This window comes from Amblyraja radiata, chromosome 34 (assembly GCF_010909765.2).
Source record: "Amblyraja radiata isolate CabotCenter1 chromosome 34, sAmbRad1.1.pri, whole genome shotgun sequence".
NCBI classification, from domain to species: domain Eukaryota; kingdom Metazoa; phylum Chordata; class Chondrichthyes; order Rajiformes; family Rajidae; genus Amblyraja; species Amblyraja radiata.
Genome location: NC_045989.1, coordinates 18461043 through 18477868, shown reverse-complemented (window position 1 = coordinate 18477868; position 16826 = coordinate 18461043). Strand labels below are relative to the sequence as shown.

Sequence of the window (16826 nt, the reverse complement as noted above, 5' to 3'; positions counted from 1 at the left end):
ACCTGAAATGTCACCTATCCATTTTCTCCAGAGATGCCACCAGTTGATTTACTCCAGCAATTTGTGTTTATCTTTGGTATAAACCAGCATCAGAAGTTCTTTTTTGTTGTATTCTATCAGCCGCTTGGCATGTGCTTTGAAGAAGGTGGAAAGGCTTTGTAGTGTCAGGAGATAAATCACACCCCACAAGATGCTCTATTTACCACCTCCTGCTGTTGCCATCGTATTCATGCAGGGGGTTTAGTTGAATCTGCAGTTTATGGTGTCCACCTGGATGTTGATATTGGGGGACTCAGTGATGACTCTTCAAACTGCGGAGCATCTTGGACAATGCAGCTCACCCCCTCCATGACACACTGGTTGACCTGAGGAGCACCTTCAGAATCAGACTGGTTCCACCAAGATGCAGGACAGAAAAAGGAGACTCTTTTTTCCCCATGACTATCAAACTGTACAACTCATCCCCCTTCTGTCGTGGGGTAGATTGACTCTTCCCCCTGCCCCCCCAATCTTTGCATATCCGCAATCCTTTCCACGTATAATTTCATGTATATTTTGTTTTATGGCTGTTGACAGACATATCGTATTGTATCATATGTATCGTATCATATCGACAATACCATGCAGTGTCAGGTGCTCCGGTTTCCTCCCACACTCCAAACATGTACAGGTTTGCAGGTTGATTGTCTTCGATAAAATTGTAAATTGTCCCTAGTGTGTAGGATAGTGCTAGTGTACGGGGTGATTGCTGATGGGCACAGGCTCGATGGCCAAAGAGTCTGTTTCCGCACTATCTCTAAAGCCTAACGTCTTGCAGAGCTCAATGTAATTAAAACTTTATTTTGTGTTACCTTTAATAGATCAAAGGCTAGTACCTGCCTGCTGGAGACAGACCCAAGAAGTCAATATGCAACACGGTTGCCACCTAAGCTGCCGGGCATGCACTACAGCGCTGACGAACAGTGTCAGATACTGTTTGGAATCAATGCAACTTTCTGTAAAGAAATGGAGGTAATTTTCCGTAGGGAACTCCTAAATGGCTGCAGGATTTTACTCGCTGAGATGTGTTATATGAGACTCAGAACAGGAGAGGGGAATGAACTAAAGGTGAAACATGATCTCAAGGACTTGGAGCAGGAGTTGACCATGTGCCTGCTCCGCCATGCAATAAGATCCTAGTTCATCCAATATCAGTCTCAGCTTTTCCTTCCCCTCTGATCCCAATAGCCTTGAATTTCCCTGTAGTCTGTAGCTTGCAGCAAGATGAGAGCATGGCCTGGATACTGGGGATCCTTGATGATAGATGCCGCCTTCTTGAGCTCGCACCTCATATTGATGATGCTAATGGCGGGGAGGACTGTGTCTGTGATGGACAGGGTACTGTCCGCCACTCCCCGCAGCTCTTGCCTACCTGTGTTTTAGAGTTTCCGTACTGGGCCATAATGCAACCAGTCAAGATACTTTCTGCTGTGTATCTGTCGATGTTTGTTAGAGTATTCAATGGCTTTACTGAATGGCATGCTTTAAACTTGCAAGAAAGCGGAGATGCTTGCACATGCCTTCCCCGTGATTGCATCTATCCCCTGGGCCCGGAACAGAGCATCTCAGATGTTAATGCACAGGAATATGAAGCTGCTAATGCCCCTGTCCCACTTGGGAAACCTGAACGGAAACCTCTGGAGACTTTGCGCCCCACCCAAGGTTTCCGTGCGGTTCCCGGAGGTTGCAGGTGGCTGCCGGAGGTTGCAGGTAGTGGAAGCAGGTAGGGAGACTGACAAAAACCTCCGGGAACCGCACGGAAACCTTGGGTGGGGCGCAAAGTCTCCAGAGGTTTCCGTTCAGGTTTCCTAAGTGGGACAGGGGCATAACTCTCTCCACCATTGACCCACCAATGAAAACTGGGATGTGGGCTCCAGACTTACCCTTGTGAAAGTCAATGCTTCGGTCCTCGGTTTTGTTGACTTTGAGTGAGCGATTGTTATTGTGGCACCACTCAACCGGGTCAAATAAACAACCAATCTGATTAAAATTGGCCTTTACAAAAGTGATAAAACGTTATGATATCTAACATGGAGGTGCAGCGGTAAAGTTGCTGCCTTACAGCGCCAGAGACCCAGGTTTGATCCTGATGACAGATGCTGTCTGCACGGAATTTGTACCTTCTCCCCATGACCGCGTGGGTTTTCTCTGGATGCTCCGGTTTTCCTCCATACCAAAAACGTGCGGGTTTCTGCAAATTGTAAGTTGTCCCTAGTGTGTAGGACAGTGCTAGTGACCAGCGGGGATCGCTGGTCGGTGTGGATTCAGCAGGCCGCAGGGCCTGTTTCCAAGCTGTGTCTCAATAGTCTAACTCTAAGCAACTTAACAGAGAGTGAAAGCACATCGATACACTGGCGGGTGGGCTGGAGAGTTGATGGAAAGCTTAAGACCTGCCGGTTTTATTGATACAAAGCCAGGTCGGGGTGAGAAGTGTGAAGATTCGGTTTCCATTCGCTGCATAACATCGAGGGAGCTGCACCAAGGTCCTGGCAAATGTTGAAGGGGATTTAATCCGAAAAGTTTCAACTGGAAGGAATAGTGGGGATTGTAAATTAAAGGAAATGCAGAGAAATATATGGACTATCAACCCAAGATCTTTTGAGTATGGATTAAAGCGACCCTGGTGGTCCATTGGCTCCTGAAGGTACATGCATATGAGCAACTTTCTGCACGTTTACAGACAGAATGGAAACGTAAAGACTTTCACTTCTACAAATCCTTGCACAACCAATGAAGTAGTTCTGACATGGTTGTAACCGTGAAACATGACAATCATCTTAACAGTCATCAAAATCTCCGGAATCAGTTTCATTTGAAGTTTATTCTCTGAATCTACTGCTGCTCAATGAAAATGTGATGCCCCGTGCAAAGAAAACCACCAGTGTTCTCTGCAGCCTCGGGAACTTGCTTTAGCATTACAAGAAATACCCCTTCTCTCTCATGCCCCAAACTTCCCAAAGGAAGGACAAAGTGCTGGAGCAACTCAATGGGTCAAGCAGTATCTCTGGAGAACATGGATAGGTGACGTTTCAGGTCCAGACCCCTCTTCAGAGTGAAGCACTTTGTCTCCAACACTTTGTGTCTGTCCTTGTAAAACAGCATTTGCAGATGCTTGTGTCGCCATTAGATAGACAACTCAGATACACACAAAAGAACACAAAGTGCTGGAGTAACTCAGCAGGTCAGGCAGCATCTCTGGAGAACATGGATAGGTGATATTTCAGGTCAAAGAAGTCTAAAGAAGGGTCTCGAACCTCGAAGGGCCTGACCTGCTGAGTTACTCGAGCAGTTTGTGTCCTTTTATGTGTTAGCCAGCATCTACAGTTCCTTGTTTTGCTCCACACCATCCCTACAGCACTTAGCGGAACACCACCCTCAAGAAACCACCCCAACCCACCCACACTTGCCAATGTTTCTCCTCCCACGGAGGCAGCTCTGTCTTCCCCACTGTGACAGTAAAGTCAACTCCATGTACAGAGATTGAGCACACAAGCTGGCTGCCATCCACAATTGGGAGTATTCACATGCCAAGTTTAACCACAAATTGGGAAAGGCTGCAGCTCCCCCTCAGAGGCTTCCATGCTCTGTGATATTTCTTTCCTTCTGATCTCTCTCCATCTTTCGCTTCCCCTCCTCAGCTGCTTCCATCTTTTACATGACTTTAAAATTTAGAGACACAGCGCGGAAACAGGCCCTTCGGCCCACCGAGTCCACGCTGACCAGCAATCACCCCGTATGCTAGCAATATCCTACGCACTAGAGACAATTTACAATTTTATCTAAGCCAATTAACCTGCAAATCGGCACGTCTTCGGAGTGTGGGAGGAAACGGGAGCACCCTGAAGAAAACCCACCCAGTTACAGGGAGAACGTGCAAACTCCATTCAGACAGCACCCGTGGTCAGGATCGAACCAGGGTCTCTGGCGCTGTAAACCAGCAACTGTACAAATTGCTGCGCTACTGTGCCACCCCAAAACATCACCTTCTACTCCAATAGATCAAACATCTCTTAGATTAGATTAGATTAGATTATTCCTTTAATAATCCTTTTCAGGAAATTAGTGCCACGACAGCTTCAAGCCAAACATAACACCACGCTTTCATACATAACAAGTTAAAATACGTTAAAATACAAGTTAAAATACAATTAATTAAAAAAAAGTGCAGTTATTTATGCTCATTATAAAGTCTTATAGCAGCTGGTAAACAGGACTTCCTGTATCTCTCCGTTTTGCACATTGGTGCAATCAGCCTCTGACTGAAGATGCTGCTCTTGATCACCTTCAGGGCATGGAGTGGGTGAGTGGGGTTTGTCATTATGGAACCTAGTTTATTTAGTGTTCTGGCCTCTGCCAACTGCTGGACCGTTCGTTGCTCAGCCCCGACCACTGAGCCGGCCTTCCTGATTAGTTTGTCCAATCTGTTTTTATCCGCTATACGGGCGCCATCTCCCCAACAGGCCACAGCAAAAAACAGAGCACTGGCCACCACTGAATGGTAGACACTGCACAGTAGGGGTTGGCAGATATTAAAAGACCTCAGCCTCCTTAAAAAATACAGTCGGCTTTGTCCCTTCCTGTACACCGCCTCCATATGACACTTCCAGTTCAGCTCACTGTCAAGCTGCACCCCAAGGTACCTGTGATTAGCGACCACCTCCACCTCAGTGCCCTTAATGGTGATCGGCGTTCTTCCAGTTGTCTCTTCCCTTCCTCCTGTCCAGTCCCCACTACTTAACTATTACATCCATCAATTTACTCGTTGTTGGTCCTCATGCTTTATCTAGTTCTCCCTCACTCCTCAATCTTCTTCTCTGTTCCCTGTATCGCTTCTGTTCCTCCCCAGTACTTTTTTTACTCTCCTGCCACAAGTCTACCACACAAAAGATTCAAGGTGCTGGAGTAATTCAGTGGGTCAAGCAGTACCTCTGGAGAACATGGATAGGTGACGTTTCGGGTCCGGGCCCTTCTTTAGGATGATTGTATGAGAGGAGAAAAGGCTGGAAGGGATGTAAACCAGCATCTGCAGTTCCTTGTATACCCAGTCTATCGCTCCATGTTTAGTTTAGTTTAGAGATACAGTGCAGAAACAGGCCTTTTCGGCCAACCGGGTCCACGCCGACCAGCGATCCCCGCACATTAACACTATCCTATACCCACTAGGGACAATTTTTACATTTACCAGGCCAATAAACCTACATACCTGTACGTCTTTGGAGTGTGGGAGGAAACCGAAGATCTCGGAGAAAACCCACGTAGGTGACGGGGAGAACGTACAAACTCCGTACAGACAGCACCCGTGGTCAGGATCGAACCCGGGTCTCCGGCGCTGCATTCGTTGTAAAGCAGCAACTCTACCGCTGCGCCACTGTGCCGCCCCTACTGTTCTACAGCTTCCTCATTGCTATTCCTGTCCTCTCAGCGTCATCCCCCTTCTTGTTTCTCTGGTCTCCTGCTGACATCCGCTTTGTCGATTGTCCTTCTCATTTTCCTGCCTCTACTTTTCTCCTCTCCGCCTGTCATTCCCTCCTCACTCCCTCTCCTTCCATCTGACTCTTTCACATGGACGTCACAACAGTCTTTTAAAAAAAAAAGAATCTTCCTCCACTTCAGATGCCCCTCCCTCCCTCCCTCCCCGGGTTAAGGAGACCACTCCGTTGCCCCATATCGGCTTGTTCACTGCATTCCGGTGCCTAACATCCTGTGCTCCTGTGGCGGGCCAAGAGTATCAGGACACAACATCAAGGTCCTGAGGACCATTAAACAAGCCAGCTCACTGTTGCAAATTTTCCCAGCGTTCACCCTGACCTACAGGAGCGAGCAGGGCTTTGGTGAGACTCTTCGTTTTAATGTTGGCCTTGCAGATGTCAGCCAATAAAAGAAAACCACAACTGTAACACTACTCGACAACAAGCATCATCTAAACCACTGCACTCTAAACCATCTGAAGCTTGGAAACACATGTGCCACAGTGGCAGCCGAAGAGAGTTATAAAATAGGGGCTTTGTTCTTGCCTGAATTTCTTGAAGTTTTGACCGCCCTTGTAGAGCATTTTCTGCGAACACATGGAGCTGATTAAAGAACACGATCAAAACGATGAGCAGATGGATATCACAAACTGTCCTCCAAACCTGCACTTTACTGTACTCTGCTGGTGAGATGGGGCCAGAACATCTCAGCTACTGCTGGGGTGTAGAAGGGTGGGCCTGGTGTTGGTTGGAGGTATAAGGGTGTAGTTTGGAGATATGGGGATGGGGGCTTTCTATTCAGTTCGCAGGTGCAGATGGCATAGACGTTGAGCAAGGTGCGTGGCTCCAGAACTTCAGGCTTTTAGACTTTAGAGATACAATGCTGAAACAGGCCCTTCGGTTCACCGAGTCCATGCTGACCAGCGATCACCTCATACTATTCCACACATTAGGGAAATTTAAACATTTTTACCAATATTAATTAACCTACAAAACTGTACGTTTTGGAGTGTGGGAGGAAACCGGAGCACCCAGAGAAAAACCCATGCGGTCACAGGGGAGAACGTACAAACTCCGTACAGACCGCACCCATAGTCAGGATCGAACCTGGGTCACTTGCACTGTAACGCAGCAACTCTACCGCTGTGCCACCCGAAGCAGCCGAGTTTCCAGAGAATGAAATTGCTCCATACAATCCAACCCCTTCTGCATCTCAATTAATCTGGTGCACTCTCAAGTGGCCAAAATTCCCTCAGTCCTGTGGTGACCAAAACTGAATTAAACTCTCTACGTTAAAAAAATGTGGGCAGGTGGGACTAGTGTAGATGGGGCATCTTGGTCGGCATGGGCAAGTTGGGCCGAAGGGCCTTTTTCAATATTCTTTGCTCCATGACTCTATATGTGTTGGGTTACTCCACTATTTCAGTCCAATATTAACCCTCTGCTGCCATGTGTATTTACTCAGGGCCGCTGCAAGAGGTTAACTTTGCCCAACAGGTTTTTACATTTTTTTAAATATACTTCAGTTTCTTTGCATTTAAATCAAGTCGCTGCTAGATTTTATGAGTGTGTCCACACAAACACCTTGCAGTTCTCTACAGAGTTCAGCTGCTGCCTTGAGTTTTCACGTGTTCTCACCCCTTCCTCTAACTTACCCAAGGCAGCTTGGCAGTCTGCTATTTTTACATCGAGTTCAAACAGCTGCTGTGTCAGTGACTCCCTGCTCCAGTACTTTGTTAATCTATTGGTATTTCCACTACTTCTGGGTTTCTTTATTTTCATTAACAGTTTTCCCAAAGGAATTCTGTTCTCTTTTCTTTTTTTTTTTAACGTAAATCCACACTGAGCAATCCATTGCCTTTCCCAGTTGGCGCCTCTGTCCATCCTCAGTGAAATGCAACAATGCAGAGTTGCTACACTTGGGCAGCACAGTGACGCAGTGGTGGAGCTGGTGTCTTACAGCGCCAGAGACCCGGGTTCAATCCTGACTGCGGGTGCTGTCTGTATGGAGTTTGCATGTTCTCCCTGTGACCGCGTGGGTTTTCTCCGGGTGCTCCAGGTTCCTCCCACTCTCAGGTTTGTAGGCTATGTGTCGGAATGAACTGCAGATGCTGGTTTACACCGAAGATAGACACAAAATGCTGGAGTAACTCAGCGGGAAAGGCAGTATCTCTGGAGAAAAATAATAGGTGAAGTTTTGGGTCTCGACCGGAAACGTCACCCATTCCTTCTATCCAGAGATGCTGCCTGTCCCACTGAGTTGCTCAAATCTTCAAGCATTTTGTGTCTATCTTCAGGTTTGCATGTTAATTGACTTCTGTAAATTGTCCCGAGTGTGTAGGATAGTGTAGTGTACATGGTGATTGTTGGTTGGTCCAAACTCAGTGGGCCGAAGGGCCTGTTTCCATGCTGTGTCTCTGAGATCTAATCCTTCCTCTCCCGGAATCCGGAGAATAGATTTCCAGATAGTTCTATCCAAGCATTGTGAGATCCCATCATTAGTACACACATGGGTGTCAAACTCGCAGGTCTGCAGTTGCTTTCCTGCCTCAGGCATCTCTCTGGTATTCAACAATTCTGGAAGATTTATGGCTGAGTTCTTGCAATTTCCTCCCTTACTTCCATGAGGATGCTTGGATCTATCCTATCCGGCCCCTGAGACGTATTCACCTTAAGTTTGCACAACTGTTTGGCAGCAGTGTTGTGTAATGGGAACAAGCCCACTGCCCCTGTGCTTAACTTTCCAAATCAAATAATCACCTGCCTTTACCTCAGAGGCAAAAAGAAAAATGGACCTTTTGAAAAGTAGATTTATGTTCCCTTTGGCACGCCTTCTCTCGTATTCTCACGTCTCATTGGAACACTTGCCCCTCCTTTAGTCTGCCCTTGGCCCAGCTCATCGGGGGTGGAGGACAGACTCTGTACAGATTCCTCCCATCTCACCGGCCTCATTCACGAGGCTTCCACATAACTGACCTGCAGGGGTAAACACTGTATCACACACACGCCAGCAGCATCACACCAGAGGTCGTGTCCTGTGCAGAGTAATGCAAGCGGACTACACTGAACAGTTGACAGGAGACAGAGGGAGAAACAAGGAACTGCAGATGCTGGAATCTAGAGCAAAACGCAAGGTGCTGGACTAACTCAGCGGGTCCGGCTGCATCTGTGGAGGACAAGGATAGGCCACATTTTGGTCGTGCCCTTTTCTTCAGAGAAATCTATTTGTTCAATTCTTCATGAACACCGGCACTGGTATATTTCTTCTAGATCCTTCCCTTAAGCTTCCTTGCTCAATGTGAGATGCAAGAGAAAGTTTCTGGTTCAGACGGTCGGAATTTTCGGCTTGTTAGCGAATTCTCCCTATAATAAAGAAAAATCCCCAAACACCTGTCCGACAGATCAGAAACACTCTTCAGGAGTCAGGTGTGGATTTGTCAATGACCACTGTCCCCAGAAGACTTCATGAACAGAAATACAGAGGCTACACTGCAAGATGCAAACCACTGGTTAGCTGCAAAAATAGGACAGCCAGGATACTGTTTGCCAAGAAGTACTTAAAAGAGTAACCACAGTTGTGGAAAAAGGTCTTGTGGACAGATGAGACGAAGATTAACTTGTATCAGAGTGATGGCAAGAGCAAAGTATGGAGGAGAGAAGGAACTGCCCAAGATCCAAAGCATACCACCTCATCTGTGAAACACGGTGGTGGGGGTGTTATGGCCTGGGCATGTATGGCTACTGAAGGTACTGGCTCACTTATCTTCATTGATGATACAACTGCTGATGGGAGAAGCATCATGAATTCTGAAGTGTATAGACACATCCTATCTGCTCAAGCTCAAACTAATGCCTCAAAACTCATTGGCCGGCAGTTCATTCTACAGCAAGACAATGATCCCAAACATACTGTTAAAGCAACAAAGGAGTTTTTCTAAGCTAAAAAATGGTCAATTCTTGAGTGGCCAAGTCAATCTGAACCCAATTGAGCATGCCTTTTATATGCTGAAGAGAAAAATGAAGGGGACTAGCCCCCAAAACAAGCATAAGCTAAAGATGGCTGCAATACATGCTTGGCAGAGCATCACCAGAGAAGACACCTAGCAACTGGTGATGTCCATGAATTGCAGACTTCAAGCAGTCATTGCATGCAAAGGATATGCAACAAAATACTAAACATGACTACTTTCATTTACATGACATTGCTGTGTCCCAAACATTATGGTGCCCTGAAATGGGGGGACTATATATAAACACTGCTGTAATTTCTACATGGTGAAACCAAAATGTATAAAAATGGCCTTTATTAAAATCTGACAATGTGCAACTTAAACACGTGTGATTTTTTTATATTACAAATCGCAAATTGTGGAGTGCAGAGGCAAATTAATAAATGATGGGTCTTTGTCCCAAACATTATGGCGAGCACTGTATGTACAAATTCAGTCATAAGAGCTTTTTATTTCAGTGTTTGGTTGGTTTTCAGGAATGAAACATGACAGGCTGTTTCAGTCCCACTTCACATCACAGACAGGCACAAAATGGTGGAGTAACTCAGCGGGACAGGCAGCATCTCTGGATAGAAGGCTTGGCCTACGTTTTGGGTTGAGACCCTTCTTCAGACTGATGACTCCTCTTCTGTAGAAGAAGGGTCTCGACCCAAAATGTTACCCATTGAGTCTGAGGAAGGGTCTCTACCCGAAACGTCACCCATTCCTTCTCTCCAGAGATGCTGCCTGTCCTGCTGAGTTATTCCAGCATTTACACCTTCAGTGTAAACCAGCATCTGCAGTTCCTTCCTACACTCCACTTCACATCACTCCAGGTATTTGACCAAGCTCATCCGAGTGTCAGTCCCTTGAAGTGATTCTCCATCAATGACACGCATTCAATGATATATTCCCTGAGCAGTGCTCTCTCTGTTTTTCACTCCATGGATGCTGCCCAAAAAATGAGGTATTTGTCTCATTGCCAATTTCTACTTCAAATGAGCAACATTCAGTTTTTTTTTAACCAACACAGAGGAAAAACTATATACGATTACAATTGAGCCATTCACAGTGTTTCAGATACATGATGAAGGGAAATAACGTTTAGTGCAAGATAAAGTCCAGCAAAGTTCCATTAAAAGTAGTCCGTGCATCTCCAGTGAGGTAGAACGTAGCTCAGGACCGCTCACCGGTTGTTGATGGAATGGTGCAGTTGCCTGATAACAGGTGGGAAGAAAATGTCCCTGAATCGTGATGTGTACGTTGCTCAACTTCTTGCCAGTTGTGGACCAAACATGGATAGGTTGCAGAGGTGAGATGAGGGCCATCACTCTTGTCATTTTACTGAGAGTAGCGTGAAAGAGCAATTCACTCTCATGGGGATGAGGTGCCAATCTCAACAATGACTGCGTTCGTGCCTTGCTGAAGGAGAGAAGGTTGTGTTTGTTGCAGGCAAGCAACTTGGTGCCAGAACATTGATGTAGGAATTCTATAACAAACTCAGCGTCCAGACTGCAAATAATTCATGACCACTCCTTCATCATAAGAGTGATGTATACCAATGACGTTGCAATACTGAAATAATAATTGGTGCCCATGGATGTCAAGTCTTTGCCCGACTTTGAATTGGCACTTTCCAGACTATGGGGAGAAGGTGGGAACTCCATCTGCAAGGACCCTTTCTGGCTTGGAAATATCGGCTTTACTGTTCATCCGTGCTCTGTCAAGATGCTGTAACTCTCTGTGTAACCTCACTGTGCGAGAGCGCTCATCACGAGGAGCGTGGCACGATGGTGCAGCGGTAGAGTTGCTGCCTCACAGCGCAAGAGACCCGGGTCCAATCCTGACCACGGGAGCTGTCTGTATAGAGTTTGTACATTCTCCTCGTGACCTGCATAGGCTCTCTCCAGGTGCTCTGGTTTGCTGCCACTAAACTACACTCGGACTCACACTGTTCAAGGAGGCCTCCTGGAGAGCGGCGAGGGAGGAGAAATAAAAGCTGCTTTGAAGTGGGGATTACATCCTGTGGTGAATAAACAGAAAGTCACTCCACAGATGTGGAAGGGCAGAAGGAGACAGACATTTTGCCTTGGACTAAAATTAAGTCCAAACATGACTTTGTGAGCATTAGTGGGTCCAACTTACACTTTGGGCCAAGGATGTTTTCAAAATTATGCCCATGGATATCCAATTCTATCAATCAATCAATCAATTAATCAAAATTATTGTCATTTAGAAATACATCGATATATGCAATTCTAAACGAAATTCCGTTGCATTTGGCTCCCCATGCAACACAAAAATAAACAGAAGGATAAAATGGATAAAAAGATAAAATGGATAAAAAGATTAAATAGATAATAGTGGCGGCACATTACATGGCATTCAAGAGTCTGATGGCCCGTGGGAAGAAGCTGTTGCAAAACCTTGACGTTCTGCTCCTTATGCTACGATATCTTTTGCCCGAGGGCAGCAGAGTGAACAGTCCATGATGGAGATGTGTGGGGTCCTTTAGACAAGCAACGTTTGCTCGCAATGTCCCCGATTGAAGGTGGAGAAGTCCCGATGATTTTTTCAGCCGTGTTTCTCACCACTCTGCACGGACTTCCAGTCGGAGGCTTTACAGTCTCCAAACCAACAGTAACTCGTGCCACAATTTCCCAGCCGAAATTAAAGTGGACCGAGCAATGGCAGGTGTTGTTTAATTCAGATAAAACCATCCATCATCAGTTCACACTAGACCCTACTTTCGCATCCACTCCTTACACAGTCCAGGCAATTTACAGAGGCCAATTAATCTGCAAATCAGTTCATCCTTTGGATGTGAGAGGAAATCAGAACACCTGGAGGAAACCCACGCTGCCACAGGGAGGACGTGCAAACTCCACACAGGCAGTGCCCGAGGGCAGGATCGAACCCCAGGTAACTGGCGCTGTGAGGCAACCAACTGCGCCACTGTGCCACCCTTGGAATGTAACCATTGGAGAGAACAGTTGGCACTCTGACAACTGAAGGTTTAGCGCAGGTGCTTGAAGAGAGAAGTGGGGGGAAGGTAGAAAGAGAGGAGCATAGTTTAGTTTAGTTTAGTTTAGAGACACAGCACAGAAACAGGCCCTTCGGCCCACCTTACCCACACCGACCAGTGATCCCCACACACTAGCACTATCCTACACTAGGTACAATTTACAATCTTTAGCAAAGCCACTTAACCTACAAACCTGTACGTCTTTGGAGTACGCGGGGAAAACCCACGGGGAGAACCTACAAACTCCACACAGAAAGCAACCATAGTCAGGATCGAACCCGGGTCTCTGGCGCAGTAAGGCAGTAGCTGGGCTGCCCCACAGTTTGGACTCCTTGCCCTGTCCTGACCCAAACACAATGAACCATGAAGAACTTCCATTTCTAAGGCTTCTTTTACAGTAGCTGCCCAGGATATTCTGCTGCCAGTGAGAGTCCCTGTGACTGTGCCATGACTATCATTGACCAGTAAAGCAGTAAATGGCCAAGCTGCTCCATTCCCAGCAAGCTTGCATAAGTGCAGCGATTTAGGGATAAAATTGGCCAGATACCAGGTGAACTCACCCATTCTTGTACGAATCATGTGTTGCGACTGTTTGCAGCCATCTGAGAGGGCAAATCTTTCATTTCAAAGCTGACAAGGGACTGCCGTGTATGTCAAGTAAAGCTAGATTTAGCGCCTGAAAACCACTACAGGAAACACATGCTCTGGAAACGCTCCAGCTTCAGCTCTCACTAATTTCTCTGTTGAATATTTGGACACAAAGAGCGACCTTCACGGCGAGCTCCAGGTACGACTCTGGTTGACCGGAATGTTGAGGGCAAAGTGTCAGGAGGGCGATCAGCAGCCGAATCAAGAGTTGGATGGAACTTTAAACCCAATTTAAAAAATAAAAAATTATTGTGATGACATCACTCACAGAAAAGGACATGGCTTATCATTTGGCAGACAAAAATGCTGGAGAAACTCAGCGGGTGAGGCAGCATCTATGGAGCGAAGGAATAGGCGGTGTTTCGGGTCGAGACCCTTCTTCAGACTGATGTGGGGGTGGGGGGGGGGCGGGAAGAAGAAAGGCTTATCATTTAACAGTCTGTGTGCACCCTTCACTAAAATTGTGGCTTATCTGAAACGCATCTTTTTCTCTTGGCATCTGACATGTGTGGTTTCAGACGTGGTTTGGCAATCTGGCTTGGCCCCACAGAAAGCATCCTATCGGGATGCTTCGCAGTTTGGGAAGGCAATTCTGTGCCCAAGACCGCAAGAAACTACAAGGGGCTGTATGCCAGCTCATCACACAAACCAGCTTCCCCTCCATCCACTCCACCTACACTTGAAGCTACCTCAGGAAAGCAGCCAACCTAACCAAGGACCACTCACACCTTGGTCATTCTCCCTTCTCCCCACTCCTGTGGGGCAGAAGATACAAAACGTTGGAAGTACGTACCATCAGCTCTTTCCCCACTGTTATCAAAGTTGAACGAACCTCTCATATGCTAAGGATGTATCTACAATCTTCCAATCTACCTCGTTGCGACATTCACACTTTTTCATCTGCACCTTCTCTCTAGTTATAACACTATATTCCACATTCTGTATATATTTTTTCTTTTGGGCTTCCTATTATATTCTCTCCCATTCACTTGGACCCAAGTTCCCAGCCCTCCGCTCAGTTGCCAGGATCCCCCTGTAAACTCAACTGCTTATGTTCACCACACTCGCTTGAAACTGAGCAGGTTACTGAAATGTTATCGCATAGCATCTTTTGAAAAATAGTGAACCAAAAGTATGTTGAAGTACAAATAAATCAAACACTCGATTTGTCCATAAAATCTATTATTCTGGTGCCAATACAGTCCCGAGTGTGCAGAATAACCGAGTTTTACTGTAAAGCCAAGAGTGAGTCTGCAGTAACGATCTGAATTCACTGTCATTCTATCGCTGCTGCAGTGGTTCTTGTAGATCACTGCATCTTCGCCGTATTCCCACTCGGGACTAAAGGACATGGTACCGAAGCACATTGTTGAATGGTTAATGCATTGCAGCCAAACCGGCCCCACCCCACATCTGGGCTCGTTAAAATAGTACTTTTTGATGAAATCCTGTGGGGCTGTTCACTCTCAGTTCCAGCCAATCTCTGCTGTGTTGCAAACGAAGAAACAGAAGCACCTAAAATAATATTGCAGTCATAGTTTTAAACTGAAGACATGAAATGGAGAGCTTTTGTCAGCTCTGCTGGTGTCCTCAGTCAGCTCGCGGCTGGGGCATAGCTGGAGCCATTGCAAAGATAAATGTGATGAATTCCCAGCCTACTCTCTTCATAGTAGAAGATTTCTGCAGAGATGTTTGTATTTAAAAAGACATTTTGAAATGCTCAGTAGTCACACAATTGATTATATTGTCATTTGGGTCCAGAAACTATTTAATAAGCAGAGTTGGTATAATTCTGTACAACCATCTTGTGTATCGTTTCACAAAGTCGATGATGAATCTTTTGCCAGCTGTGCTATGCTTTTGGACCCTGCTGGCTATTTGTTACCGCTGGATGCTTTTATCAGCTCTCCAAACTCCCAGTCTAATTGTTTGAGTGCTTCAGATGACAAATCCCTCCTGTCGATATTTTAGCAGAGGATCAACCTGATTAAATAAATGTTACAATAAACTTATCCCAGATACAAATACCTCACCAAAAAAATGCTGCAACCAGTTTTGGCATTTTTCATGCATTGAAAATGAACAGTGATGAGAATAATAAACTTTAGACTTTTTAGACTTTAGCGATCCAGAAGCAGGCCCTGCGGCCCACTGGGTCCGTGCCATCCAACGATCACCCCGTACACTAACACTCTCCTACACACTAGGGACAATTTACAAGTTCACCAAAGCCAATTAACATTCAAACCTGTCTGTCTTTGGAGTGTGGGAGGAAACCGGAGCACCCGGAGAAAACCCACGCGGTCATGCGGAGAATGTACAAACTCAGTACAGACAGCACATGTGGTCAGGATTGAACCTAGGCCTCTGGCGCTGTAAGGCAGCAACTCTATCGCTGCACCACCGTGCTTATTTCAGGTCACACCGTCTATTTCACTTCTCAAAGCAGAAAAGCCGGAGATGTGTGTTTGCTATCCTGAGAGGTGCAGCCTCGCCGTTCTGCTGCTCCTGTTGTTAATTCTATTATAACCCTGCATTGCTTCAAAATACATTATATTGTGTATGGATCGAAATTACCACAGCATTCGCTTGTATGGTCTAACCTTCTACTGGTGTGAATGTAACATTACTTTTCAATTCTATCCCACTAAAAATAAACCCAGGTTTTCAATCTGCTTTTCTAATGGCCTTATTTACCAAGAACTTGTTTTAATAATTTGCGTATTTGCATTCTGGGATCCATGCTCTAAAATCCCATTTTTATTCTTATTTTCGGAGTAACATGTGAGCTGTTTATTCCTGTTGTCAGAGCCAGTATTTCTCCTACATCAACAAGATCCTTTTGCCAATTGTATGAGCACCCCTCCCCTTTATTTAGTCTTTCTGTTATTTGTTGCCAGTGTTGACTATGGATTGTAATTTAGTAGTCTGCACGTTTAGGAACTCTATTTTAGATTCTAAAAACGTAAGGTTTATCATACATTCTGAACCTGTCTTCCAATCTTTTGCCTCGGTCCTTATATTCTTCGTTTCAGCATGCCTGTATCCACAGTTGCTACTTGTGTAATGTCTTCATCCACTCTGAATGTATTCCTATTCATATTCATATGTTATGTATGAATGCACTCAGGTTTCCAAAGACTTCCAGTATGATAGCATACTGTTACCCTACCTAAAAATTCAACGTGGTTGATGCTTCAAGAAACATTTTCCATAAGATTCCTTTTATTTTATGTCTTAATGTTGTACGGCAATGAATCTGTTATTCCCTGCACATGCTCTATCTTACTTTTAAATATAAAGTATAATATTAGTCATCGGTCGATCCTCAGGCAATACATGTGTTTTTATTAACGATGTGTAATATTGCCTTCACTCTCACTTCTCTACAATCTTTTAAAATATTTAGAAGCAAAATGTTTGGACTTCCCCTTGTGTTAAATTTTTCAACGTCACTACTGTTTTGACTCCCTGTTTCCATACTAAGATTCCTTTAAAAGACATTTGGACGGGTACATGCATAGGAAAGGTTTAGAGGGAGATGGGCCAAACGCAGGCAGGTGGAACTCGTGCAGATGGGGCATCTTTATCGGCTTGGCAAGTTGAGCCAAAGAGCCTGTTTCTCTATTTATATGCATGTAGAATATTTTTAATTCT

At 45.5% G+C, this 16826-nt stretch overlaps 1 protein-coding gene across 1 annotated transcript in view; it reads left to right on the top strand.

The window, feature by feature from the left end:
* Nucleotides 1-16826, top strand: part of adamts17 (ADAM metallopeptidase with thrombospondin type 1 motif 17) — a 179630-nt gene that overhangs the window by 82201 nt on the left and 80603 nt on the right. Inside the window, exon 10 of the mRNA XM_033050346.1 lies at nt 861-1011. Coding sequence (XP_032906237.1) covers nt 861-1011 — 151 coding nt within the window. The remainder of the gene's footprint in view (nt 1-860; nt 1012-16826) is intronic.